This window comes from Prinia subflava, chromosome 4, assembly GCF_021018805.1.
Source record: "Prinia subflava isolate CZ2003 ecotype Zambia chromosome 4, Cam_Psub_1.2, whole genome shotgun sequence".
Taxonomy (NCBI): domain Eukaryota; kingdom Metazoa; phylum Chordata; class Aves; order Passeriformes; family Cisticolidae; genus Prinia; species Prinia subflava.
The window spans coordinates 59,087,790-59,115,482 of record NC_086250.1 but is presented as its reverse complement, the minus strand read 5'-3'; the positions used below and the strand labels follow the sequence as shown (position 1 = coordinate 59,115,482).

Below are 27,693 nucleotides of genomic sequence, written 5' to 3'. Positions count from 1 at the left end.
CTACCTAAGATTATTTTTATCTCTTCTTTTTTTTTTTATAGAAATCTTTTGGACAGAGATACATTTTCTAAATCTGATCCAAGTGAGTATATAGTATTTTGTTATTTCTTCTTATTATGTATTCTAAATGTGCAAACACTGGAATAAAATTAGGTGGGTGATTTTCTTCAGTATCTGTTAGGTTTACATTGTCTTTCCGACAATTACTTGGAATAATTAAGTTATACTTGAAGAAGTTACACTTATAATTAATGTTATGAGAACTGGAATTTTAAGGACTGTTTTTAATACTGCTTTCCTGAGCTAAATATTTAGTATTTAGTATCCCTTATTTAGTATTTAACCTAAAGTTTCCTAAAATTAATAGCTTCTGGAAAGCTGGGTTGTTGTTTCTGTTTTAGTTTTCTGGTTTTGTTTTCGATCTTCTTCAAAGCTATTAGGCAAAATACTAAATAAATTAGAAGCATATATTGCTGCTAGTACCTACTGTCCAATAACTTTAGAGGCAAATACTGAAAAATAAAATTAAGTTAATTAATCTTTGGGAAACAATATCTTGCCTGATCAAAAATGGTATGATGGTTTTTGAATTAATTTTTTCAGAATTGTGAGCACTCACTTTCCTCATAAGCTATAGTATGACTGGATCCCTCAAAACTCTCATGTCTATGAATTTATGATGGGACTTGTTATTTAAAATCCCTTACTATCTTCCTGTATTGGATGCTGTGTGAAAACTATATTGAAAGAACCAAAATCACAAAAAAATTCCTTTCTTTTCTGATAATGTTACTCAAAGGAGTTTTGTAGTTAATAGACTGGTCCTTAGCTTATAGTGTCATCTTGTCTCCCCTACAACTCTCCATTTGCTTTTATCCATAAGTTCAATTTCTTTTTTTAAGCCTGGGCTTTTCCTCCTTAGGATACCACATATTGTGCTTACTGGCATTGGAAATAACCCAAGACCCACATACTTGTATCAAGTCTCTGGACATGCAACCATGTCCTGATACTTGAATACTCAGTCAGGTAACAGTGTGAAACATTTGAGTAGTTTTCTAAGAGTATGTGTTTCCATTCTGCATCAAAAATTTCTTGAGAGAGATTCCCCAATACACTTTGGAAGGGAGAAGCTTCTACATTCTGGGGAAAAGCTACAGGAAGTTAGCAGTACCTTTGATGTTTTTAACCTGTAAAGCTTTTTTTTAAAAAAACAAAAGAACCCCAGGAGACAAGGGCAATACCATGCCTCTGGTGTAGGGAGATCACAGAGAAACAAAACTGAGTGTTTTGAACATTAATAAAAACATTTAATTGGCTAAAAAAAATAGTAAAAATTAGTTGAGGGTTGGATTGGATGATCTTCAAAGGTACGTAATAATTCTGTTTAAAAAAGACCCTCAGTTAAACTATTTTCAAGAACATTCAGTGACCTTTTGCCTGTAGTGAATTCAGAGATCTCTCATATTGGCGAAGGAGATATGGTGTCTATAGTTCTTAAGCTCAAATATTATTAAGGACAAGTGCTTCAAGTTTTTATCAGCTAGGGCACTGTATTAGGCATAAATTGCAGAGTTTGAGTGGCAGGGGACTGCAGTGTGAGCTGTGTGGGAGCAGGCCATGAACCACCCTGTGACAGTCACAGCTGGCTCCAGCCAGCCCTGAAAACCACGTTGGTAGCACTTGCCTGCTGGAACTTCTGCAAGCCAGGGGAGCACACAGTGCCCTGCTCAAACAGATCAGTAAAAGTGTGTCAGCATTTGTGAGCTACAGACAGAGCTGCTGAAGATACTGTCTGAGCCACATGTGAGCAGATACACTGCTGGAGATGCCTTCCTGAGAGGAGATGCTCCCCGCAGAGGGCAGTACCCCCAAAGGCTCTGTAGCCCGTGCGCAGCCCAAGAACGCGCAGGTGGGCGAACCAAAGTGACCCTGGCTGGTGGGTGACCCCTTCTGGGAAAAACATGGGAACAAAGTGGCAGGAAAACCTAAAGGAAACTGAGTATCTATTTTAAAATGTTGAATGAGAAGTAAACTGGTAGTATTTTTCTAATGGATTCAGAGTATGTGGAAATATTTTAAAAGTACCATAAACTTGCTTATCAATTTGTGACATACTACTTTTCCGATCAATGTAAATAGCTTATTTAAAGCACTCAAATTGGTGGTGTGCTTTAGAGGTCTGGTCTCCAGTTGTGAGCACCCAGTTATGCTGCCAATCAGGCCTGTCTGTTACAGGTTAGCAGTATAAAACCATGGAGTGTGGTAATACATCCTTGGTGAAGAGAGAAGGGGGAAACTGTTGACTCTGGAAATACTCATACTGTGTTTGCACTCTAGAAATTAGAAATGGCACTTAGAAATTGTCAGAGCAGCTTTGATTTTAGGTACTCTCCAAACAGCGTACCTCCAGCTTTAGTACTCCAAAGGATTTTTTTAATAGCCCGTTTAGTTTGTTTGCTTGTACTGTCCTTTAGCTGGGCACACAGATATGGTCCTACTGTAAAAGGGGTGAGTAGTATAAAAGGTTCTTGTTCTTCTGTATTTGGAAGTACAGCAGGACAATTTTACTCCATGTCTATTCACTTGGACAAAGGCCATTCTTAGGCTGCTCTGTATACAGTAAGTTTATTCTGTAGCTAAAAAGGTGCTAAAATCAGTATCCTGTCACTGTCACAAGATTCACTTTTACAGCCACTGAATTTGCAGCCATTAGATCTCATACAAGATGGGACCATGTAGAGTCATTCCGTATGCTGAGGTCTCATTACTTTTGTCTAGGCCAGTTCTAATATTCTTTTCATTCTCCAATGTATTTATCTAAGGATCATACTGGTAGTGAAAATCCAATTTTATGTTCTTGGTCTTTTTCTCAGAGGGACACACATGAATGTAGCTGACTTCCATGTCAATAAAAATAGCCTTCTCCTGAAATTAAAAAGGAAATTTTGATTTTCCTGGTTCTCCTAGAAGATATGTTTGGCCTTTTTTTGATACTGTAATTGCTACTCAGTATTCCAATTCTAACCACTTCCCTGCAATCTCGAATATTCATGCCAAGAGCAATCTGTCACTTTGCCTCCCCAGAGGCAAGTGACAGAAATAACTGTAGAGATAGTAGATATAGATGGGATAGGTTTGGATAGCCATTGTTCATGAAGTATTTTAAACAATACTGAAACCTCTTACTGACAGTGCTTTCTGCTCAGTGGAGTCAAAGCAAGTCATATATATTGATTGACTGTAGCTTTTGGAGCATTCTGCTCTCCGAGTTTGGAGACCATCTTTTCTAGGAATACGTTTTTTATTCTATGGGTTCTGTTGGTTTGGTTTTTTTCTTAAAGAAAGCTGAACTAAAGCAGTGCTTCCTTGATAAGGCAGGATAAGACCTTCCGAGAAGATACAGGTTAATGATTTTGGCATGTTTCTTCTGTTTAATGACGGGCAGAATTGTTTTCTTCCCCTGCTCTGACAACTCAAGCTGAGCCCTGCAGGGCTGTCTGACAGCAGCACAGTCAGATGAAATGTCCTCCTGTGGAACCCTGTAGCTCCTGAGTATTGATCATCAAAAGAGTCCAGGATGAAAAACTGAAGACATAAAAGCTCTTCCCTGGGGACTCTCCCCATGGAGAATAGTAACAATAAGAAGAATCTCTTTGCAGTTGGGACAAAGGGACCTTAGGGCACCTCTGCCTGAAAGGTATAAAAGCTGGTTAGTGAAGAGTACTGGGGAGCCCTGCTAGAACTGGTACCGTGAAAAGATTCAGGTAGCGTGGGGAAAAGGTCAATTTCATTGTTGGTACATCTTCCTTAAAATGGAATAGACGTGTTGTTTGTTTGGGAAAACCAAGATGGGCAATGCTGATGTAACAGTAGTTGCCAGACTAAAGGATAAGCGTATTTGCAGTGAAAGGGAAAGGGCCAGAGCAGGTAAGAGAGGTCCAGTCTATATGGGAAAATAGGAACATGCATGATATGATGGCTTTTGAAATATTATTTATCCCCCTTTATTCCTTCTTCTCCCTCATGACAATGCTGTTAACTGTTTTCTGCTAAAAAAAAATGGGTTCCTTTATGGAGCCTTTAATCTCTGGTTTGAGCATTACAAGTGCTTTAGATCAACTTCACCATATTTATCTGCATTTCTCCAGCTGGATATGAATTTGATGAAGTTTTTGAGTGATTATTGCAATTAGTGTATCAGGATCTTTATAAAACTCTCTCCAAGAGCCGTTTGAGATAGTGAATCTTGATGGAGACCAGTATCATGGTTGGTTTCCTAAAATTTATGAGCTGCATTTTAGAGGAAAGATAGAAGAATTGAAAAATAGTTCTAAATTTACAAAGTGTTTATCAGAAAGACTGGAATATATGTATTTTTTATGGCTTCCATTAGGGCTGACTTTTTGAAATGTCAGTTTGAGATGCACATGTGTGTGTATCCCTGCCAGACTTACACCTTTTACTTAGAATAAAATGTTGTAGGAGGTGATTGCTTATTAGTCTATATTTTTATTATATTTAAAATATTGGCCACATCTGCAGCCTAGAGGGGGAGACCTTATTGCAGTCTACAGCTTCCACTGATCTCTTCTCTGTGGTGACCAAAAACAGGACCCGAAGGAATGATGTGAAGTTGTGTCGGGGCAGGTTTAGATTGGGTATTGGAAAAAAGGGTTTTCTGCAGAGGGTGGTCAGGCACTGGAACAGGGCAGTGGTCACAGCACCAACCTGACAGAGTTCTAGAAGTGTTTGGACATTGCTCTCAGGCACGTGGGGTGACTCCTGGGGTGTCCTGTGCCAGGCCAGGAGTTGGACTTTGATGATCCTGATGGATCCTGTCCAGCCGGGTCCCTTCCAGCTCAGGATATTCTATGATTCTGCAATTCTGGATGGGTTGTCAGAAGTTGAGTAACCTACAGAACTTTCTTTAGATGTTTTCATAGTTTCTATTTCATTCTGTTTTTCTCACATTTTCCCATTTTACTTCATTCTTCATGTTGTACACTCCAGCAGCCTACTCCAGAGTGTGTTTTGAAAATAGCCTTTTGGTTTGGATTCACTCTACTATAAACAGTAACCAAAGGTAGGCACATGATTGCCAAGGGTTTATTTAGAGTAAATGGAGAAAGACAGATATCTCCTAAAAATATTTTGAATTTTTTTTTTGTAAAAGCTTTTTTTCATCTACAAGCCATCTTACTTATAAAAGTGTTAACTTTTAGCTTCTAGGTGAGCTAAAATATTGAAATTGCTTTTTTCTGTTTCTCCTCTTATTTGCTACTGCCTAAGGGGATTTTTTTGTGTGTGTGGAGCAAATGCACTTCAAGTAAGAAGAAAATGTAGTTAGAGGGTTGACTTCATTTCTGCTTTCGTCTGTTGATGATTCTGGCTTCACTGAAAACAAAATCAAACCTCTACCTTTGTTGTTCAAGGCTGCAACTTAAAATAATATTATTTTTACCTTCTTTTGGAAAATAGTGATTGGTACAGGAGAAGAATTTGTTGAAGAAAAAAATGTTGAAATATCTGTACTTCTGTCATTTAGAAAGGGTTTAAAGAGGAGCTTCAGATTAAAATTGCTTTATTATAATTAAAATTGTAGAACCTGCAACTAGTTCAAGACTGTAGAAAAAAAGGTTTATAGTACTCCTTTAGTGCAAATGATCTGTACTTAAAATAGTGTTTAAAAGACCTGATTATAATCACTGCACCCCTGTCACCAGTCCTTGTGATAAAAGCTGCAGCTTAATGTGTAGTGAGTGCTGTACTTGAAATGGAGATCTGAGTGATACCTGTGGGATGGTTCTGCTTGGTCTTTCAAAATTAGGTCAGGTCAACAAATCTAATTTATTCTGGTTTTTTATCAAGCTTTAGGCTAAAAAATAAAGTGTGCATATGTGAGATGCTTAAATATATATAAATAATTTGAAGTAAAATTAAGAAAACCTGAGAAGTCTCTTTAATTTTCCTTTTTCTGATTTCCCTTGTTTCTTTTCAGTAGGGTCCTCATTTGTTTTTTTACTTTAATTTTCTTCTCCCTTGAAGGAAGTATATTTTAGAGTAATTGTGCATTAGATTATCTAAAATAGTCTGACCAACTACATTTAAAGAAGACCTGCTTTTATCTGATTTTGCCTTTAAAGGTTTTGAAGTGCTTTGCTGTAGGTCAGGTGTAAGTGCTGCCTCCCATTTTAGAAGCACTCCATTTATTAGCTGATTTCTGCAACAAGTGCACCACATAAGTCTCCATAATCATGATTTCTGTGAGATCTGGTTAGGCTTGCTGACAGTTGAGGGAAAGCATAACTATTTGATTGTCCTAGTTACTAATTTCCACAGCACAAGACATTACAAAATTAGTTCACTTAATTTAAAGATAAGTTTGAAAATAACAAAACTTTTTTTTCTTTTCACAGTCTGTGTTTTGTACACACAAGCAATTGGAAACAAAGAGTGGAGAGAGGTAAGATGCATATTCATCAATGTATAAACTTTAGGGTATATTTAAGGCTGGTCATGTGTTCTAGCACAATAGGGCATGTCATAACCTCTTGAATGCCATGCTAAGCTTATGGGGGTCCTATGTACTGGCAAATACTTAAAATATAGTCACACTGATTTCAATTTCCATATCTGGCACACATTTCAATTTATGTCTCCTTTTTGATCTCAATTTCTCAAATGTATCACACATTTCCATTGAAAAAGAAAACAAAATAGAGAAAATACATGAGTTCCCATTTCACAGTCTCCCTCAGTTAAATTAGACCAGACTTAGCTGTCAATTTGGATGAGTTTTTTGGCTCTCAGAAGAGGAAGAAATTCAAACAGGACTGAGTTGTGTTGATGGTCAGTGTCAGCAAAACTAGCCTGTAGTTTTGGTAAAAATTTACCTTTGTTATGTAGTGTTTCAGAAGTTTGATGCTGCTGAATGGAGTGTACACTATTGCAGGTAACAAGGAGGGAAGATATTATGCATAGGTTGGATTTTATCTTCTTATCTGTGAGTGTAAACACTCTGGAGAGATATGTCTTAAGAAATAAAATCAAGTACCTCAGAATTGGATATCTGCAGCAGATCAACATTTACAGCCTGGAACTCTGTCCCAGTATTTAGTCATCTGATTTTTCTCTTCTAATGTTACTTGTTGAAAGAACTGATAGCCTTGGGAGAAGGACAGTCATCTTTCTACTGATAAAATACACAATTTACCTGCCTTCAGAGAGGATTGGTGGAATTTCTTCACTACAGGTGTTCTTCACTACCGGTGCATCGCTGTGTGGCCGTGGAATAGAGCCAAGAGTAGAATGTAATATCTTACTATTTTTCCCTGTAAAAGAGAGATCTGATGTTGTTTGCAGAACTAATATTTTATGTCATTATACTGTGTAAAGTTTCCAGTGGGAGGTGACCAGGGACACAGAAAACAGACCTCTTCTCTTATATTTGCTGTCCTTGCCAGTTGGCCAGAGAATTGTATTTTCTGCTTTGCTGAAACATGGTGAATGTGAGTTTCTGTCTTGTCAAGAAGAGAGAACTGGATTTGTCTCATGCCTGGGGAAAAGTTCATATAACTGCAATACATGAAACAGTGTACCTATTTAATTTGTAGTTTTTAGCTAAACTGCTGCTCTGTGTTGTTCTTAAGTGGGTACTAGACATCCGCCCAGTATACCTACGGGATCACATTCCTGTGATGATTTGTATGAAGAAATGTCAGTTTAGGGAATTCCTAAGTCATAATGGGAATTCCCTAGTCATAGTTTAATTAGGAGTTGGAGTGGACATACACAGGGTTCTAAATGTCTGGATAGCACACTGTGAAAACAGCAGATGCTTAAGTCATACAAGCCTAGGTGGCTTGGTACCATGTGGTTGTCAAGCTTAGATCATCGCTCAAGCATTTAGGTCTTCTTCTAGTCCAGGGTTGAGATGATTTTGTCAAAATTTTCGCTTTTAGTAGTGTCTAAGGTTCATATGTAACTTGGTGTAATTTTCATACTTGTGTATGTTAAAACAGTTAGCATTTTTAATATTATAATTCCCCTGACGGTAGGGTTATAATATAGTCTTACCTAGAAGTACATGTAATTAAAGAGGAAATTTGGGAACTACAGAAATTAAAACAGATTTTCGATACTGCAGTTGCTAGAAAATCTAAGTTTATTATATTAAATCATAATTATTTCAGTCTTGTCTATCAGGAGGTTCAGGTATAAATATTTGCAACTTAATTTTCTGTTTACAGTTAGTGGAAAAAAATAATATCCTGAGGGCAGTTCACCAGGCCTAATTTAGATGTCTGCATTAGAGCAGATGAATCATTCTATATAAATGCCTCCAAGAGATGACCAAAAGCCTAAACTTTTGACTGTGTCAGATGTAGAGTTCAGTGAGTAGAATCCATTCCTCATATCTGTTACAACAGTCAACATTTAGAGGTTGGCATTGTGGAGAGGCTTAATCAGGACTATGTTTTGTATGTTCTGGTGTATTATATTTATACGAGCAGAAAAAAAAATAAGGTAGGTAGAAGATTAGTACCTTTAAATAGTCACATTGATTCTGTTACTCTCCCAAATAGTGTTTCTGAAGGTTTTTGCTTCTGGGCCATGTTGAAATTTTAGCTTTACTCAATTGTTAATGGAGAAAGTAGGCCACGTGGAGAACTAATTAATCAGTAGCTATGTTATTAGTCATAAGTGACTGGATTATAGCAGTAAGCTCTTCTGCTTAAAAGGGCTATAGGTAATTGGGAAAACAGATTTCAAAAGGTGCTTAATTTAGCGGAAAAGTGTAGACCAGTGATTTTTAGAGAAAAGCATTTTAATGTCACAAGTAAGGTAAATTCTATTAGTAATTCATCAGATAAGTAATTAGTTACAGTAGTTTACGATTACTTATGGAACCATTTAGGTTGAAAAAGGCCCTTAAAATCATTGAGTCCAAACATATGTAAAGGAATCATTTGGGTAGCTGTCATGGGTTAGCACTGGCCAGATGTTAGTGCACCCATGAATATATGTTTTTTCTCTAACAACTCCTGTGGGATGTGATCAGGAACAGAGCAGAGCAGGCTTAAATCTTGAAAACAAAAAAAACCCACCAAAACTTTATTAATTACATAAGAACAGGGACAGAAATACTCTTAAACACACACAGAGACAGAAATAAAAACTTCTTAGAACATTTCTTCTCCCAGTTTTTACCTCCCCACCCATCACTTTTCACAGACCAACCTTTGGGTTTTAAATCAAACAATCACCACTCAAAAAAACTAATCTTCAATTCAGCAAGGGAGAGAGGAGTCTCTCTCGCACCACAGACTGTTCCTCAGAAAACACGGGTCCACCCCTTATGTGTTTCCATGTCACCTATAGCACCGCCCGGAGAAGTCTGCTAAGGTGACACTCTCTTTTTCCTATGTCCAGCGCTCTCACCGCTGTCCACAGGCTGAAAACTGCATACAGGGCTCTTTTAAGGATACTTGCATGCCAAGCTCTCCCCTTTTTACCCAGGGGCCAGGGTTCCAGGAGCAGGTCTGCCCTGAGGGCAGAGGGCACCACCTCACCCTCCCCCTCTTTTCTCTGCTCGCTCCAACTCTTCAAGTGCCAGTCACTGTAGCAAAAGCAAGGGCAGCTGCATCCACCCAAAAAATGCAGTTTATGTTCAAAAGAGACTTAAGTTCAGTCCATGGCTGACATTATGCAAGAGAATTCCAGCTCAGAAGGCTACTCCTCTCATTCTTCCATCGAATTCCTTCCAATCATGCTTTATCACCTCGGTCCCAGGCCGCTTCCCTCTCTCCGAAAACTACCAGTCATGAGAATCAATGTCTAAGAAAAGTTTCTTTCTACCAAGCAAGGGTTAACAGTTTCTTCTCAGCAGGGTGCAGGCTGAGGCACTCCCAGGCTCCGCAAACCCCCACGTGGCTGGGCAACTTCTCCCGGAGTTTGGGGGGGAGGAGGGGGGTGAGCACACACAGAAGGCACTTCCACAGTTTTCCACCCCTCCATCCTGGACGGGGCAGCTCAGTTCCAGTCCTGTCCCTTCTCTTCTCCCCCCCCCCGGGGGCTCCGGCTTATGTCGTAGTTGGGGGGGAGGTGAATTTTTTTAGAGAGATGTGGGCAGTCTAATTAGTGATCAGCTTCTCTGCTAGCACCTAGATTGGTCACTCGGAGGTTTGGACACGCCTCTGAAGACACAAAGAGTTAAAAGCAGGAGTCTGGGGGGCTCAGCCTCTTTTTCAGATCCTAGTTTTAGCAGAGGGACGTGTCAGGCCTCCTTCCCCTGCCCGGCCACGAGGCTGGGTGGGGGAGGGGAAACACGTGGTCGGCTCAGGTAAGCCAGAGCCCCCCGGGGCGGGGGGAAGAAGAGAAAGGACAGGACTGGACCTGAGCTGCCCCGTCCAGGATGGAGGGGTAGAAAACTGTAGAAGTGCCTTCTGTGTGTGCTCACCCCCCTCCTCCCCCCCAAACTCCGGGAGAAGGTGCTCAGCCACGTGGGGGTTTGCGGAGCCTGGGAGTGCCTCCGCCTGCAGCACCCTGCTGAGAAGAAACTGTTAACCCTTGCTTAGTAAAAAGAAACTTTTCTTAGACATTGATTCTCATGACTGGTAGTTTTCAGAGAGAAGGAAGCGGCCTGAGACCGAAATAATAAAGCATGATTAGAAAGAATTCGATAGAAGAATAAAAAGAGTAGCCTTCTAAACTAGAATTCTCTTGCATAATGTCAGCCATGGACTGAACTTAAGTCTCTTTTGAACATAAACTGCATTTTTTGGGTAGATGCAGCTGCCCTTGCTTTTGCTACAGTGACTGGCACTTGAAGAGTTAGAGCGAGCAGAGAAAAGAGGGGGAGGGTGAAGTGGCACCCTCTGCCCTCAGGGCAGACCTGCTCCTGGAACCCTGGCCCCTGGGTAAAAAGGGGAGAGCTTGGCATGCAAGTATCCTTAAAAGAGCCCTGTATGCAGTTTTCAGCCTGTGGACAGCGGTGAGAGCGCTGGACATAAGAAAAAGAGAGTGTCACCTTAGCAGACTTCTCCGGGCGGTGCTATAGGTGACATGGAAACACATAAGGGGTGGACCCGTGTTTTCTGAGGAACAGTCTGTGGTGCGAGAGAGACTCCTCTCTCCCTTGCTGAATTGAAGATTAGTTTGTTTTTGAGTAGTGATTGTTTGATCTAAAACCCAAGGGTTGGTCTGTGAAGAGTGATGGGTGGGGAAGTAGAAACTGGGAGAAGAAATGTTCTAAGAAGTTTTTATTTCTGTCTCTGTGTGTGTTTAAGAGTATTTCTGTCCCTGTTCTTATGTAATTAATAAAGTTTTGGTGGGTTTTTTTTGTTTTCAAGATTTAAGCCTGCTCTGCTCTGTTCCTGATCACATCCCACAGGAGTTGTTAGAGAAAAAACATATATTCATGGGTGCACTAACATCTGGCCAGTGCTAACCCATGACAGCTTACCTGAGCCAACCACGTGTTTCCCCTCCCCCACCCAGCCTCGTGGCCCGGGCAAGGGAAGGAGACTGGAGACATCTCTCTGCTGAAACCGGGATCTGAAAAAGAGGCTGAACCCCCCAGACTCCTGCTTTTAACTCTTTGTGTCCTCAGAGGCGTGTCCAAACCTCCGAGTGACCAATCCAGGTGCTAGCAGAAAAGCTGATTACTGATTGGACTGCCCACATCTCCCTGGAAAAATTCACCTCCCCCCCCAACCACGACAGTAGCCCATGTAAAAAAAAATAAACAGAGAAAAAACCTGAAGCCTCAACTAAAGCCCAAAACAGTAATTTAAAATAATTTAAGGAAAAGTTAGCAGTGCCACTGAATTCAGCCTCTTGAGTTTTGTAACAATCTAAGTATAATTGGTGAGAGATGAAGGTGACAGTGTAAAGGGCATTTAGTTAGGCCTTTTCTGGTCTCAGTGTGATTTCATCATCAGCACACTGCCTGTGTATCTTTGGTTACTGATACACTTCTGTAATGCATTGTAAATCAAGTCTGACAGATTTCCCAAGGGTAACATGGTTGTAGTGTAAAATGAAATATTGTTTATTTTAAAAAATGCAGAATTGAAGAGATGAAAAGTACTTAAAAATTTATGATGTTTTATTATTTTAAAAAATTAAAACTGACGCTTAGCTGCCAGTTTATAACCTTCTTTGAAGTAACTTTTCCTTTGGATTCATACATAATTCTATTTCTAATGGAGTTATAAAATTTAAACCCATGATATATGAAATGTGACAATCATGGAATAATATAAGAGAAAGGAACCTAGCTAGTGTTATCTAGCCTCCTATTCATCTGCTGTTTCTGGTTCATCCTCCTGCTCCATGGAAAGCCATCTCCAAAGTCAGGCCAAGTTGCTCTGGGCTTTCCCCATCTAAGGTTTGAATTTTTAAAAAATTAAAATATTTTCAGCTTGACAGGGGCTGAGGCACCTCCTATAAACATCAAGAAGGAAAAGGCATTTTGCCAAAATCTCCGAGAGAGGAGCGATGAAGAGAGAGCTAAACTGAGTGAAATAGGAGGTGGACAGTGCAAAAATGATACATTTGCATTGGAAGGACTGTATCCCTAATATTTAAAGCTGTCTGAAACAAAATATGCAAGCTTTTGCCTGCTGTTGTGTCTAGTTAGGGGGTTTTTTTTTGTGCACTCTTTTTCAGAAAACTGCATTTTTTTAACTGATTCAAATTTTTGTGGTTTTTTATTGGCTTTGGGAGCTGATATTTATCAAGTTTAGGTCATACAATTCAAGGTTATGTACCACTCTATTGAAATATGAGGTCTGCTGCCACTCTGCCTTCATGCACAGGTAACTGATCTATTCATATCAACAGTCATTTTCTTTCATGGCATCTGTTAAAGAGTAGTTTTTACAGGCTGTCATATATCTCACATATTCCTGGTGTTGGCAGTCTGCTTCCTTAGAGCATGTAGCTTAAACTTACACTTTTCTTTTACAGTTTGGAAGAACAGAAGTCATTGATAATACTTTAAATCCAGATTTTGTAAGAAAATTTATAATGGACTACTTCTTTGAAGAAAGAGAGAATCTGCGATTTGATTTGTAAGTTAACAACTTTGATTCTAATATTGTGGCCTCTAAAGCATGTAAAGTTTTGTCCAGCATAAAATTAACTTGAAGTGACGCAGGATAAATTAATGTAATAAACATGACTGGTTTAGCATTGCTTCCTCAGAAATAAATGTGTAACGTAATAATGACTGAGTTTTAAGGAAGTGGCAGATGTTAACTAGTCAAAGTACAATTATGCCTACAATTTTTACTTTCAGAAAATAGAAGGGAAGAGATGTCAAAACGTTAAAATATTCTTGCAGCATAGCCAGCAAAACAGGTACAGATATACTGTCCAGAAATAAAATACTGTACAAGTAGTACAGAGCCAAAATTTTCTTTACTATGCATCTAATTATACTAAATTTTAAGATTTTAAAACAACACCAGTTGTCCTAGAAGTAGATGGCTTTTTACATTATTCCAGATGTGTTTATTTCATTCCACTGGTGGAATTGTTTTGACTTTCACTTTATTTTTTGGAAAATAGAATTGAGAGTCCAGTCACCAAGTCATGTCATCATTGCATGTCATGTCTTGCATTTCAGTTCTTTCTAATTATTTCAGTCGTTCTGATAATCCAGATTGTCTTGGTTTTTTTAAAATTTTATCCTCTTTTTTTTATTAGCAGTTGTTTCTTAACCTTGCCCTAGGAGAGAGTATGAATAACCCTCATAGATAATGAAGCTTTTGCTGCAGCTTTGCATCACACTATGCATTGTGGCCACAAATTTTCTCTATATGTCCCTTTTTAGTTGAAGAACCCTTTTCCTATTTCTTTTCACTTCCTTTGTGAGATGTACTAGACCACCTATTTCAAGGAATGAAAGGAAATACTTAAAGCCAGGAAGATTACAGGGTGCTTTGAGGTGGCTAGGTACAAATTCTTCGACTTTCACAATGGAAGCCTGATGCAGACTTTATTTGTAGTTTTAGAAGTTGGGTTTAATGTCATTCAATCTGTGGAGTATAACTATTGTGGGTTATTTAAAGTAAGTTTTAAGTCAAAACTAAGCAATTTGTGAAATAAAGGATTCTTCTGCAAATACAAAGCATTGCTGAAATAGCTACACAGTGGAGGCTGTGTGGAAATCTGTATTTGTTTGCCTCCTGCTTCTCATGGGATGCATGTAGGCTACGGGGAGGGGGCAGTGCAATAGAAATGAAAAATTATAGAAGTGAACTGAAAAAGAGAAAGCCAAGCTCAGTCTACAGAAAGAAAGGGGAGTCTGTAAAGACTCAGTGTTTGACTTTTCTGGCTAAGTGTTGTCTGGAAAGGACTTGGACCTGGAAGGGAAAACACAATCTCCTGTTTAATTCTTTATGTAGTCAGAGAAATGGACTCCTGTCTGTTTATGAAAAGCTGTAAATATCCCACATTCTCTGTACTTACCAGAAAGGCCTGACTGCTTTCTGCTGCTGTTGTGGGTTACCTGGACACAAGTCTATTCTGAACACAAAGCTGAGTAGCTGTTGCTGTCTTTGCCTGCAAGTGCCCATATAGCCATATATGCAGAGCCCTATAACAATGATGGATGAAAAATTAATTATCTTAGGACTCTGAGGTAGAAATGTGGATCTCATCTAGCCACTCATGGATTAAATCCCAATTCTGAAACTTTAGAAAGTTATATTCAGTTCCTTGGCAAAATTGTGGACTACTGTTTGCCAAAGTGTTATTTTTCAAAGATATTTCCTTATATGATTCGTATATTTTGCAGGGGAAAAAAAATCAAGTGGCAAGTATATTTCTGATATTTGGTGCTTCAGTAAATGAGCATGACCCCCCCAAAATGTACAGCCACCAGTATCTCAGGCCCCTTTCTGCTCACAGCTGGTACTTAGTAAGTGATTTTGCCAGTGAAGTCGTTCTTTGTTTTACTTCTGTAGCAATCCCTCAGGTCAAATTAGAAGTTGTGTTTTTCTGTTTAATTTCACCAAACAGTTTGCTTTTAATTGGAGGTTTTAACTCGTGTTAATGGTATTTATAGGAATTTTGTCTCTTTATAAATATGTTTCTAAAGCTTTGAGTGTGCTGCACCACATCCAGCTACATTATGGTATTCCTGTCATCCTGACTTGTGATCTGGTCCAGGATGCATCCCTGCAATCAGTTGTGGCAGCACAACCAAAGGGATAGCATTCCATGCAGTGGGGATGGAAACATGCAGGGAGCCTGAGACGGGCAGTAACATAACAGATAAAAACACTCAGTTTAGTTATTGGTGTTGAATCTGAACGATTATTTGATAAAAATATTACTTGGATTATCTGATAAAGATGGAAGACTATTAAAGTATAGATATTAGTAATCCTGTATGAATTTCTTACATTACTTTCTTCAATCTCTCTTAAATTCAGAGAGTAATTTTTTTGAACTCTTGGCTTGATTATGGGAGGGAAACTATGATGCTGGCTGGAGGAAGACCAAGATTATGATAAACTCAAAAGAACAAGTCAAACTCTTGCTAAAAGCGGTTTAGTCTGTTGTCAGTTATTCCTATTTGCTTATTCAAATGACTGAAAAATTACCTAAGAAAATAATTTACAAATTCGTTTGTTTTCTAGGGTTAACTTTTAGCTTTTCGTCTGCTTTTTGTCATCTTTCATTGTTCAAACAGGAATATCTCTTTAAAGCTTGCACTTTATTGAAAATTATTTTATTTCAAATAGCTGGTGAACCATAGTCCTATAATATGTGATGACTCAATTTGTCTTCCTTACTGATAGACTTCCATTCATGAAACTATTTGTGTAAATTTCACACATGGCAATAGGTGAAAGAATTGTTTGATTTTTGTTTCTGTACATGATTGTCCTCAGATATGCCATCTGGCAACTCTGATAGAAAATTTCTTTTTTTTTCCCCTCAGCTATGATGTTGACTCAAAGAGTCCTAACCTGTCAAAACACGTAAGTTCTTCCTCACTATTATAATTTCTTGTGCTAAAATGCTTACAGTTCTTAAGTATGTTTATTTTGTTTGGACTGTAAGTAATATCAGATACATAGAGGCAAATACAGTTTGTGCTATGAGTGAAAACATATAATGCTAATGAGTAAAATTTTAATGGGACATTTCTCTTGCAAAAGGCATATTTGACCATGCATGTATACCTTTCCAGACATGTAGTATGCTGCAATCTGTTGATACTTTTTTGGGTACTAAAACTGAAGCATGTTTTGATTGTGTCTTAATATTGGAAGAAACCTTTTTATACTCCTGTTGTCTTGAAGTGGGAGTGATGAAATAGTAACTGTAAATTTTAGAGAATGCAAGAGTAGAATTCAGAGACTTCTCAGTGATTTTCTTTAAAAATAAATACAGGAAGACTTTGGTAAGAGAACCTTCAAGAACCTGGAGCAAAGGAAAAGAGCATAGTAGAAGGAATGCTGTGTGTGTGCTTGACAGTGAAAAGATGAGGCTTTCAGCCATTGATCTCCAATTGCAGCCTCCCTGTAGTGATTGTGTAGTGCCTTAGAATTACATCTGTAATTGTAACCTACTGTTATGTCAAATAGGTGGTAGTGAGTCTGTTTATGATTCATTATTGCATAGTTATTACTAAGATGTGGTGATCAGCAGAACCTGTTGTTCAGTGGGGAGCAGCTCAGATAAATTGGAAACCAAATTTCCTTGTCTGAAATACAAATTCTGAGTTTTTCTGTGTTTGCTTTTCAGGATTTTTTAGGGCAGATGTTTTGTACACTGGGAGAAATAGTGGGATCACAGGGGAGCAGACTGGAAAAATCAATTGTGTAAGTATTCTGGAATGTTGGATGAATGCATACTGCTGCATCAGGCAGGACTTGTGGAGCTTTTTTGCTGTGGGATATCTTGATATACAGAATTGACAGAAATGGCTTTTAAGAGAGAGTAAATTGTTACATGCAGTAGAAATCTTTCTTTATATAGGCTATGATAATTCAGGTTTCATTTTGGACAATTAGCAAAGGAATTGACTAATCTAAAATTTTTGTCAACCTTGTTACATCCTGCATTAGAAACAGCTTGAGTATACTAATCTAAAAAATGTTTTTTAATTTGCAAGTTAGCACATCATAAAACTTCTGTTACTTTTTGTTCAAGCATTTGAGTTCCTGTAAAAAAACCTTCACTAAGAAACAGTGAAGGATCAGCTGACCAGGCTATCAGATTTATAATACAATCACACAAAATTATTAACATCAGCAAATATTGTGGCTATTAGACAACAGTATTTTGTGATTCTCTCCTTAATCCCATTCTGGATATTAAACTTTTAAAAACATGTCTAGGAAATAACCTTGAGGATCAGTCCAGTAAGTGTCATAATAGAAAAGTTTTGTTACGTTATGTGATTAAAAAGATTGTCTGCAAACAAATGAGAAGAGTGTCCCAATGGTGGTGGGGGTAGGTGGGGGAGCCCAGATACTTTACCCCATCTGCTTTCAGATCCATCCCAGGAGAGTCACCAGCTTGTGGAAACTCATCTCCAGACACTTAAAAAGTCACAGAGATACAAGGCACAGGCAGGGGAGCTCCAGTATCACGATTAAGAAAACAATCCCTGCCCAGCTCCAGGGCTGTCCCAGCAGAACCAGAGCCCCTGCACCGTGAGATGACAACACGCAGTCTTTGCTTGTTCTGGACATGTTTTTAGTTCTTGACTGAAAACCTCTGGACTTGGCTGCACAGTTTGAGCACAGAAATACTGTCTTGTCACTTGGGGCAGGAGGTTGGCCCTATTTTGTTTACCTCTACTAAAACAGCAGCTCACTGACTTTTCAGTGTCTAGGCCTTGCTCATGCTAGCTGCCACAGGGAATTGCACTGTCACAACTCCATGGGCTGGGCTGACTGGTTGTCAGTTTATTCTGCTGGAAACCTGTGGTCACTTGGTCAGAAAAAGTGCTGACTTTGAAGGCACTTAAATTTAGTAAGATGACTCTTACCTGACTTATTGAGGGTCTTCAAATTTGTTTCTGTCCTCAACTAGTAAATTATTCAGTGTAGTACATGGGGTTTTTTGAGAAAATTTCTGAAATTTATTTTGAACATGTAGATTATAAAGGCATCAATTCAGCAGTTTAGCATTTGGTACAGGTTAAATGAAATCTGAAATGAGTAACTGATGAAGTTTAAAGTTTGAAATTGTCTGTGAGAAAAGAAAAAATATCAGGGAAGATTCTGTGGAAAAAAGGTCTTACTTCACAGTTGTGTTGGCCTGTGTAATGTATTTGCTCTTGGGTGAACCAGCATTTCTCAGGTCTAGATTCTGATACTCTCTTGTATGGTAGTTACTAATAGAACCCAACATGTGAGTATACACATGTTAATGAGAGGGTGTTTGACTTTTTATCAGTTCTTTGTAGTGTCCCTGTTTTATTTTGTCATTGGTGCTTTTGACAGTGCTTTGAGTTGACAGCTATGCCTGAAAGATGGTCCATTCTGTACTCTCTGAAGTCTGGATATCTGGGTGTCTAGGAGACATTTCTGTTACTCATTAAACTATTGCATTGCATTTCAGGATTATTTGCTTATAGATGTGTGTTTAATGTCTCTTAATATTCAAACAATGAGAACTGAATTGACAATATTGCCTGTCTTCCCTTTGTAGGGATATTTACTGCTTTGAATTTACTGTTCTTTTTATGAAGTCAAGTCTGCATTCTCATAACATGAATGCTGTTTATGATGTATAAGTTAAGAGAGCTTTATCTTTTCACCATATTTCTGAAGTTCATTAACATTTTCCCTCTTCATTTCTCTGCCAATGGATGTACAAAGGAGAGAATGCTTGATGCTGTTTTAGTCCCAATCAGCTACCCTACAGAACTAGCACTTTTTATACTTAAGCAGTTTGAGAAGCTTGAATTCCATTCTCTGATTGGCATTCAAGTAAGCTCTGATATTCTTCAAAATGAAAATCAGAAAGACTTGAAGCTTATTTCTTCTGCTCTATCTACTTCGGGCATTTACAAAAGTCTTACACAACTCAGGACTCCATGGCTGCCGTGAGCTGTGCAGCTTCAAGTCAGATTGTGTATCATCAGGGAAAGTTCCCTTAGGAAGTCTACAAGTCTTGTCCTTCCTCAGAGTTAAACATCTCAAGCCTAGAGGGTCACCATTACTGTGGTCAGGCAGGAATGCTGAAACACACCTTGAATTCATGGCAAGTACAAAAGTGAGGGTACACAATTCACATTTTTGATTGCCTACATTGCATGCATGCCTTGCAGTTTCATTGGTGTTACAAGCACAAGTGGATGACACCTCTGAGGCATGAACCTGACAATATTTCTTGGCAGTTGTGAGATTGTCCCCTGAACCTCCTTCACTGTTTCTGGTACCATTAAGGACTTGGAATTTTATGCAGTCTGTCACAGGAAGGTCTTGCTCCCAGTATTGGAGTGTGGTAGCCTGTTATCCTTGTGACAGTGAGCATTTTTTGTTCAAGAACATGCTTTAGTGTTGCACTTTATTTTACAGACTGTCCAGGGACAGATGTGAACATTTGTTTTGGATAATTTCTATTGGAAAATAATTGTAGTAACTCAAAGAAGGTAAAATGGATAACGTGGCATTTTAACAGTAATGTTTGTTCTCTTTACATGTTGGGTTACTAGATTCATTAAATGCCTTCTCAAGACGAGCTCCATGTGTAAGATTTACTCTGACTTGCCTTGCATGTTCCAGCTGTATTGGCATGGAAGGATAATGTGCAGATACATCTATTTCCAGAAATGGCATGGTTTCCTTTTTCTCTCAAGAGGGTGTCACCTGCTCAGGCATTATCCACAATTAGACCTTTGCATGTTCTGTCTTCCTAGAGAGAAGATGCTAGCCACATTTATAACTCTGAGCAATGTTTTTTTTCAGGATCTGCTAAGTGCATTCCTGTAGGGATTCCCTTTGATGAGGAGATAGGGCCATTGGAAAGCTTAATGAGTGTTCTATGCTAGTTACTCACATCTGAGTGCCATTGCCAGCTAATGAGGCTGTACTGGAGCCAGCTGGCCTATTATGTGAAGTTCTTTCTCTTGTCATCTGGCTGTGAACATAACTGATAGAAAAACACCTGAGCTGACTTCCTGTATATATATTTGTCCTCTCCTTTTATCTGTGGATGTGACTGTCAGAGAGCTAGGCTCTGTGAATTCTGGGATAAGACTCTAAAATTTTGAATGACCTAAGAAATGTTCCATCCTCTGCCTCATTGCAATTCCAGCTTGCAAAATTGGAGGCTCTTTTTCAACTCTTAGATTTGAATTTCTACATAGATTGTCATCTTTTCCACAGACTCTGTAAAGGTCCTCCTTTCAGTCCTTGTTAAAACCTAAATACTCTTGAGTGTCCTTTTAAACTTCTCTTGTGCTGCAGATGTGGTGTCGAAATTTTGAAACCATTTCTTCTAAGGAGACAGTAATTACTTTTCAAGCCTGTATCTTATCTAGACATACAGGTATTGTTAAAAACCTTCCATTTGATAATGGTTGTCTGTTCTATTCTTCTAATGATGAAATTACCTTCTTCTTCAAATACTGTCCAAAAAGAGGTTTCTCACTAGGAGAAACCTACATGTTCTGGACTCTCAAGCCAGTAGGACCAACTGAAATGTAGATTTTCACATTTTATTTTACTTTATTCAGTTTGCACTCTGTTCACACTTAGACTGGCACATTTTCTATATCTGAGTTTCAGATAACTGGCCCTGAATGGGGGAGTTGACTGCAGTTATTCAATACAGATTACAGATAATCTCTGTCTGTCTACCTACCTACCTACCTACCTACTGATTATTATCCCACAAAACCTGATCTGTAATTCTTCCCAGAGAAACCCTGAGAAACTAGTTGCCTGAACATAAATTTCCTATTGTAATTTCAGTGTGATAGAACCTGTTCCAGGGTAGCTCACTACCAGCTAAGGAAGATGGACAATGGCATTGCATTCTGGATTTAAATGGGAGAACTCTTACATGCTTGTCTTCAACATAGTATTAGTCAGTATTTCTCAGGCAATGGGAAAGACTAGTCTGTAATGATGAATCTCTATGTAATTAATTTTTTTCGTACTTGAAATTTTGACCAGTTTGAAATTATTTTATTATTTTCTTACAGGCAATATTGCTAGTTAAAGCTTGTTCCATTTGCCTGATCTGTGACCACTGAAGTTTTTGTCAGGGTGCTTACTTTACATTTAAGGATTTTTCTTAATGAATGATTTGTAAGGGAATTTGTAAGGGAATAAACTCTTTAGTGTCTGCAAATGGTCCAGTACTATTTTCATGCATGTGGACTTAAGCATATGAAGTTTGTATTTAATAGCATCAAAGACTGTACAAGTAATTTGGTAGAGTTTTTCAGAATTTATTATTCAGAGTTGCTGAATAATGACAACTTTTTATTCTACAGGGAAATCCTGTGCTAATCTTGATGAAGTATTTCACCTCTATCAACAATCATGTTAATATTGTCCTTGTATAAGGCCCATGGCCTTCTGTGTTGAGTGTGTCCCCCCCAAAAGGCTGCTGGTACTGAATACATCAGATTATGTGTGGATTTTCTGTTTCTCTGCTGCTTTTTATGCTGAGGAACTGTTTTGGGCTTTCTGGTGTTGCAGCATACGTTTTTAATTGCTATCTGGACAAATAGTAATTTATTTTGTAACTCCTGTATCAGATATGATGGTGAGATTATGTGTCTTCATAGACATTTCAGAATAAATATAAAAAATGCTGGTGTTTACTTTTAGCTATATTTTAGGTATTTTGTTTAAGTAAAATTTACAATAGGATGTTCTTCACAAATCAGTTGTAGAGTTGTAGAGTTTCACAAATCTCTAAGGGAAACATATTGATGTTTCCCTTAGAGGGAATGCTACTGTCTACCCTCCCATCTCCCTTAGATGGGAGGGTAGACAGTAGAATTCTGGTACTATTTCAACCTATTTAAACTTTTAATGCTGTTTCCTTTAATATCAAAACTGATTTGTTTCTTGTTATTTAGAATAATATGTGACTCATTTCCTAGCTCACTTAGGATAAACCAACTTTCTTACACAGGACTAGTGGCAGCAAAGGGAAACTGAATTGCATGCCATCAGCTGTGTGACTTGAAAACTTACCTTGTGCTCTCTGTGTCAGTTGTAACTCTTTATTAAGGAATCTAGCTGATGTGGTTTTGTTTTCTTGCAGGGGAATTCCTGGGAAGAAGTGTGGAACGGTCATAGTAACAGCAGAGGAACTAGGGTGTTGCAGAGTAAGTGTGCTCATTGCATTTCAAAAATAAAATGAAATTATTTTGTAAGTTAAACTGGACTGGATTGTTAATGGTATAACTTATAAATTTGCATTTAGTGATTTATGAAAGAAGTTAGAATACTGTTTTCCTTTAAGTTGCTCTTAGTTGTAGAGAGAAGAAGCAGAAAGAAACAGAAGCCAAAGCTCAGTATCTCTTGCATTCTCTCTAATGCTCCTTCATGTCCTCACTCTCTCAGTCTCTTGCAATGTCTCAGCAGCTGTCACATACTTGAACTTCTGAATTTTTGTACTTTATCCAAATTTTTACAGCTCATATTCAGAATGTCAATGAGTTTTGGAATCACTGAATTGTTGAGGCTGGAAAAGACCTTGGAAGATTGTCTAGCCAATACTCCTGCTCTTCTTAGGGCAAGTTAACTCAGGGCTCTGTGTAGCTGGGTTTTGAGTCCAAGCAATCTCCACAATCTCTCTGTTACAGCTTTTCAGCACACCCAGAGTAAAAAGGCTTTTCCTTATATTTAGGTGGAATTTCTCACATTTCAGGTATGTACGTATTGCCATCTTTTCTCCCACTGGATGCCACTAACCCTAGGCTGTTTATTCCATAATATTACGTACTTACACAGCTTGATAAGCCTTCTGTTTTCCAGGCAATAATTTCAGCTCTCTCTGCCTATCCTCAGATGAGAGAGGCTCCAATCCCTTAATCATTTTAGTGATGCTTTTTGTGGAATTGCTTCATCATTTTTGTGTCTTCCTTGTACTGGGGAGCCTAGAACAGTACTCCAGGAATGAACATTACTTCAGGAGTGGCCTCACCAGAGCCGAGTCACTTCCTTCAACTTTCTGTCAGCACTCTTACTAATGTAGCCCAGCAGGCTGTTGGCCTTTGCTGCCAAGGGCACTTTAATCAACTTGGGGTCCACCAAGGCCCTTCAGTCCTCTTCTGCCAAGCTGCTTTCCAGCTGTTTGACCTGCAGCCTGTATGGGTGCATAGGGTTATTCCCCTCCAAGTGCAGTACCTGGCATTTTGCTCTGTTGAACTTCATGAGGTTCATATTGGTTTGTTTTTCCAGCCTGTACAGATGTCTCTAAAAGACAGGGCAACCATCTGTTGTATAAACTGCTAGTTCTAGTTTTGTATTGTTTTCAAACTTGCAGAAGGTCTACTCTGTCCATCATCCAGGTCATTAATGAAGATGTTCAACATTCTTGGCCCATTTTTGATGTCTCAGCTGCACTGCTAGTGACTGGTCCCAGGTGGACTTTGTGCCACTCAATACAACCCTTTGAAGCCCATCAGTTCAGCCATTTTTCAGTGTCCCTCCTGTCCAGTTATCTAGTCTATAATTCATTGGTTTGTGAACAAGGATTTATGGGACACAGTGTATAAGGCCATGCTAAGGTGAAGAATAAACAATGTCCACTAGGCTCCTCTCAGCCACTCATTTTGTGAGGAAATTCTTCCAGTGGATCAGGCATTAATTTCCCCTTTGTAAATCCCTGCTGATGTCTCATAGCCATCTTTGTCTTTTTCATGTGTTTACATAGGTTTTCCAGGTTTATTTGCTCTATCATCTCAGGGATTGAGATAAAACTGGCTTGGATCCTATTGCCCTTTCTCAGAGACAGGAGAACTTCCCCTGAACATCACAACTTTATAGAGTTAACTGAAAGTAGCCCCACAGTGATATTAGCCAACTCCATCAGCACTTTGAGGGGCATCCTACCAAGTCCCATGGACCTCTGTAATGTCTGGTCTGTTTTAAATGTTATCTTTTGTGGTCCTCTACCAAATGCAAGTTACCCTTGTTCCGGACTTTCTCAGGTCTGGGTCTCAGATTTCTAAGAGTCTTGAAGCCAAATCTTAGCAGTAAGACCAAGACACAGAAAGCTATGAGAAACATGGACCTTGCAATGTCCTTTGTCACCTGGTCCTCTGCCCCACTCAGTGGTAAGCCCACATTTTCTGTCATCATCCTCTCGTTGCTGTTGCACCTCCAGGCCTGTTTATGGAACAGTCTCCAGCAGGCCCTGCCCCAGTTAGCTGGCGAGTCTGCAGGTTTATCTTTGCATTTATAATCCTTTTCTCATTCTTGACTTACGCAAAAGATATGACCTGTGTGACTTTCAGTTTGCCTGATCACAGCAAAGAAACTTTTCTCCTTATTTGTTGACAGGTTGGATGTACTTGGTACATTTCAGACTCATTTTCTTGAAGGTTCCAGACTCTTAAGAGCCAGCAGCCATTTGCTTGACAGGCAGTAGGAGCAGATAACAACAGGTCTAAGTGACTGAAGAAATGAGGTTGGGTCATGCCTGACTGGAGTTTTTAAAATTAATTCTAATATACTTTCCTTGCCTGTGCATCTGTTTCTTTCAGAATGCAGTTTGGGATGTCAGGAAATCCTTAAAAACTCCTGAGCCATTTTAGCATAGAAAATTGTTCTTTTTCTTTTCCTTCCTACAAAGGAATGCTTAGTTCCAGCCATTTAAACTGCACTATGAAGACATTGCACAAATGTGAATATGTAGAGGGCATTTAGAAGACAGATACCCCCATTTATTTTGTTTTCTATTTGTAGAGTTTAGTAGGGTTTTTTTTTTTGTAGTAGTAGTAGTAGACTGCATGATATCTGTAATTTTTCTTTATTACCCATTTCAGGATTCAGTTTTAATGCAATTTTGTGCAAACAAGCTAGACAAGAAGGACTTCTTTGGGAAATCTGATCCTTTCCTTGTATTCCATCGAAGCAATGAGGATGGCAGGTAGGTGCCTGTTGAGTTTTTTTGCTGCTAATCATTGGGCAACTTAATTATTTACAAATAATATAGTTTTCATTTTTTTATATTTTTCAGATTAAGCTGTGTTTCTTTTATAATGTTTGCTGTATTTCAGATTGTCATGTGCAGTATAGGAATAAAACTATTGCAACAAATTGATCAAATACTGCAATTTAGAGTTTTAAGAGGTAAATGTCATAAATATAGAGCACTATGACAGTTAATTGTAGTAAAGTAGTTAAATAGTGTTACTTTTGCTAAGATGTAGTATGCATTTAAATTAAATAGAATTCTCAAAGAAAACTGTAGCTGCAAAATATGCTAATACTTAGAAATTGTTAGATAAAAATATTTTATACTGCAAATTTAAATTAGGAAATATCTTTTATCTTTTTGACAGCGTTCTATGAAATTGAATTTAAAAATCCCGAAAATAGAATTTTTTTATTTTTTTTTTTACAAATGGCTGTTTGCTACATTCATGCTTTAGTTTGTTGAAGTAGACTGATCTCTTCTGTTCCACTGCTAAGCCTTGGCATGCAATGGTCAACACAACACTCTGTGGGGCTCTACTGGCAGGTTAAGATTTCTTGGAAACTGGAAGTCCTCACGTCTAACATATATCAAACCAAAGGCTAGAGGTGTATGCTACTACTTTTTTCTGTAGTCTGAGAAGCTTAAGTGGAACTGTTGTTAACATAAATCTGTGTATGGGTGTGTGTGGCTGTTACCTGCTCTTTTTCACTTGGAGGCAGATTACAGGGACAGTTTCCTGAGTAAACACTGCATATGTAAAACTGCAAGCCTGGAGGAGTTATGGCACCTTTGTGAGTGGCATTAAGATCACTGGGGGACTTTGTCTGGGTATTACTGGGGGTGCTGGTACACACAGCCTCTCCTGGCCTTGGGTGCTGTTCTTTCCCATTTCCTTCTAAGGGATGAGTGTTGAGCCAGTGATGCTTTATGGGTCTCCTGAATCCAGCAGGATGTTGGGGCAGTACATCTGCACCCGTGGCAGAAGGACGATTCCTTTTTTTGGTTTTTGTTTGGTTTTGTTTGTTTTTTTTTTGCTTTAGGCACATCTTCTGAATCATAGCCAGGAAAAAGGGTAGGGTTTTGGGGTGCAAGGAGGATATTCCCTCAAAGGATAACTTTAGTTGCAACTGGATGAAGAAATTCATCAATGATTTCACCAGTGACCTTGTCTCTTGTTTTCTTTTGAACAGTTTAGTCCCCAAGATGGTGATTCAAAAGAGATATTTTAATTTTGCATCATTTAGAGAAAGCAGAATGTGCTAATATGGTTCATGAGATAAGGTGACCATGGAATCTTACAGAGGTTTATCTCTTTTACCTAAGACAGCCCTGGTTAAAAAATCGTGGACATAAAATAGACAATAAGAATCTGAAAGCCATCATTCCCTTAGCTCAGTTTCTTAATCTGTAAGCAAGAGTCAGATCCTCACAAGATCACTTTCTTTCTGGATCTGTGATTAATTCCTGCATTTACAAGGTCTGTTTAAACAAGTGAGATGCAAACTACTCTTCCCTGAAATATTTATTCACTGAATGGTTATAGGTCCAGTTGAAGTTTTGGGTAAAAGCGTTTTAAATTTAAAATTGTTTAGCTAGCAGAGTCTGTAATCTCTCTCCAGTGGATCTCTTCAGACTTTCCTTCCTTCTAATTTCACCATGTCTTTTTTTCTTACCTTACATTTTATATGGACATTGTATGGATGAATGATTACAGCTCTTTTAATTCCATCTTTGATGACACAAAAAGTATATAAATACAAAATATGTCTTTATTTTTTTGTTTTAATTACAGTTTTACAATCTGCCACAAAACAGAAGTTGTAAAAAATACATTAAATCCTGTGTGGCAGGCATTCAAGATCTCTGTCAGAGCACTGTGTAATGGAGACTATGACCGGTAAGCTGTAGCTTAAGGTTTTTTAGCATATACATTTCTTTTATCCCTAAACTTGTGTCTTCTTTGGTATGTAACTTTTTCTATGCAGTCTAGCCCCTAGTGTTATTTAATCCACATCTTGAAAGGATAATAGGTGTTCAAAACCATCCATCACATTAAAGAATTTAGAAAAATAAGGCAAATACACTAAATCTGTAGGAAATGCTAGTGGTGTTTTCTGGAAAAAAATCTTTACTCTCCATGATGTGAATTAGAAACAGAAAGAAAAGACTAATTTAAGGCATGGTCTCTGTGACAAGTGTACACAAGTATTTTTTAATGTTTCAATGAAAAACAATGATGATCTGTTTTCCTTGGGTGACAATGCAATGTCAGAAGATGCTGATAAATGAAAGCCTTTAAAATACATAGATCAGTAGATGAGAAACACAGAAGTTAGTCATCTGCAGATTTGAAGTTTTCAGTGGTGCTGTGCAAAAGGATCTTATCTTTACATGGTAATAATACCATGTTTTTAATTAACAGTAGTTTCATTGGAAGTGGGTATTTTTAGACTCCTTAAAAATGGCCATATTGGTTAGTCTTTCACTTAGATGCAATAAAAATGAAGCAATTTTGTAATGAGCATATTCAAGGAGAATTTT

General features: G+C 38.4%; 1 protein-coding gene across 2 annotated transcripts in view; it reads left to right on the top strand.

The window, feature by feature from the left end:
* Positions 1–27,693, top strand: part of CPNE8 (copine 8) — a 76,406-nt gene that overhangs the window by 13,342 nt on the left and 35,371 nt on the right. For both annotated transcript variants that reach the window (XR_010080304.1, XM_063396845.1), the window contains exons 2-9: positions 42–82; positions 6,420–6,466; positions 12,976–13,079; positions 15,962–16,001; positions 16,771–16,847; positions 22,267–22,330; positions 24,998–25,101; positions 26,945–27,049. Coding sequence is in view for 1 of the 2 variants with exons in the window: in XM_063396845.1 (XP_063252915.1) it covers positions 42–82; positions 6,420–6,466; positions 12,976–13,079; positions 15,962–16,001; positions 16,771–16,847; positions 22,267–22,330; positions 24,998–25,101; positions 26,945–27,049 (582 nt within the window). In the remaining variant the exon portion in view is untranslated. The remainder of the gene's footprint in view (positions 1–41; positions 83–6,419; positions 6,467–12,975; positions 13,080–15,961; positions 16,002–16,770; positions 16,848–22,266; positions 22,331–24,997; positions 25,102–26,944; positions 27,050–27,693) is intronic.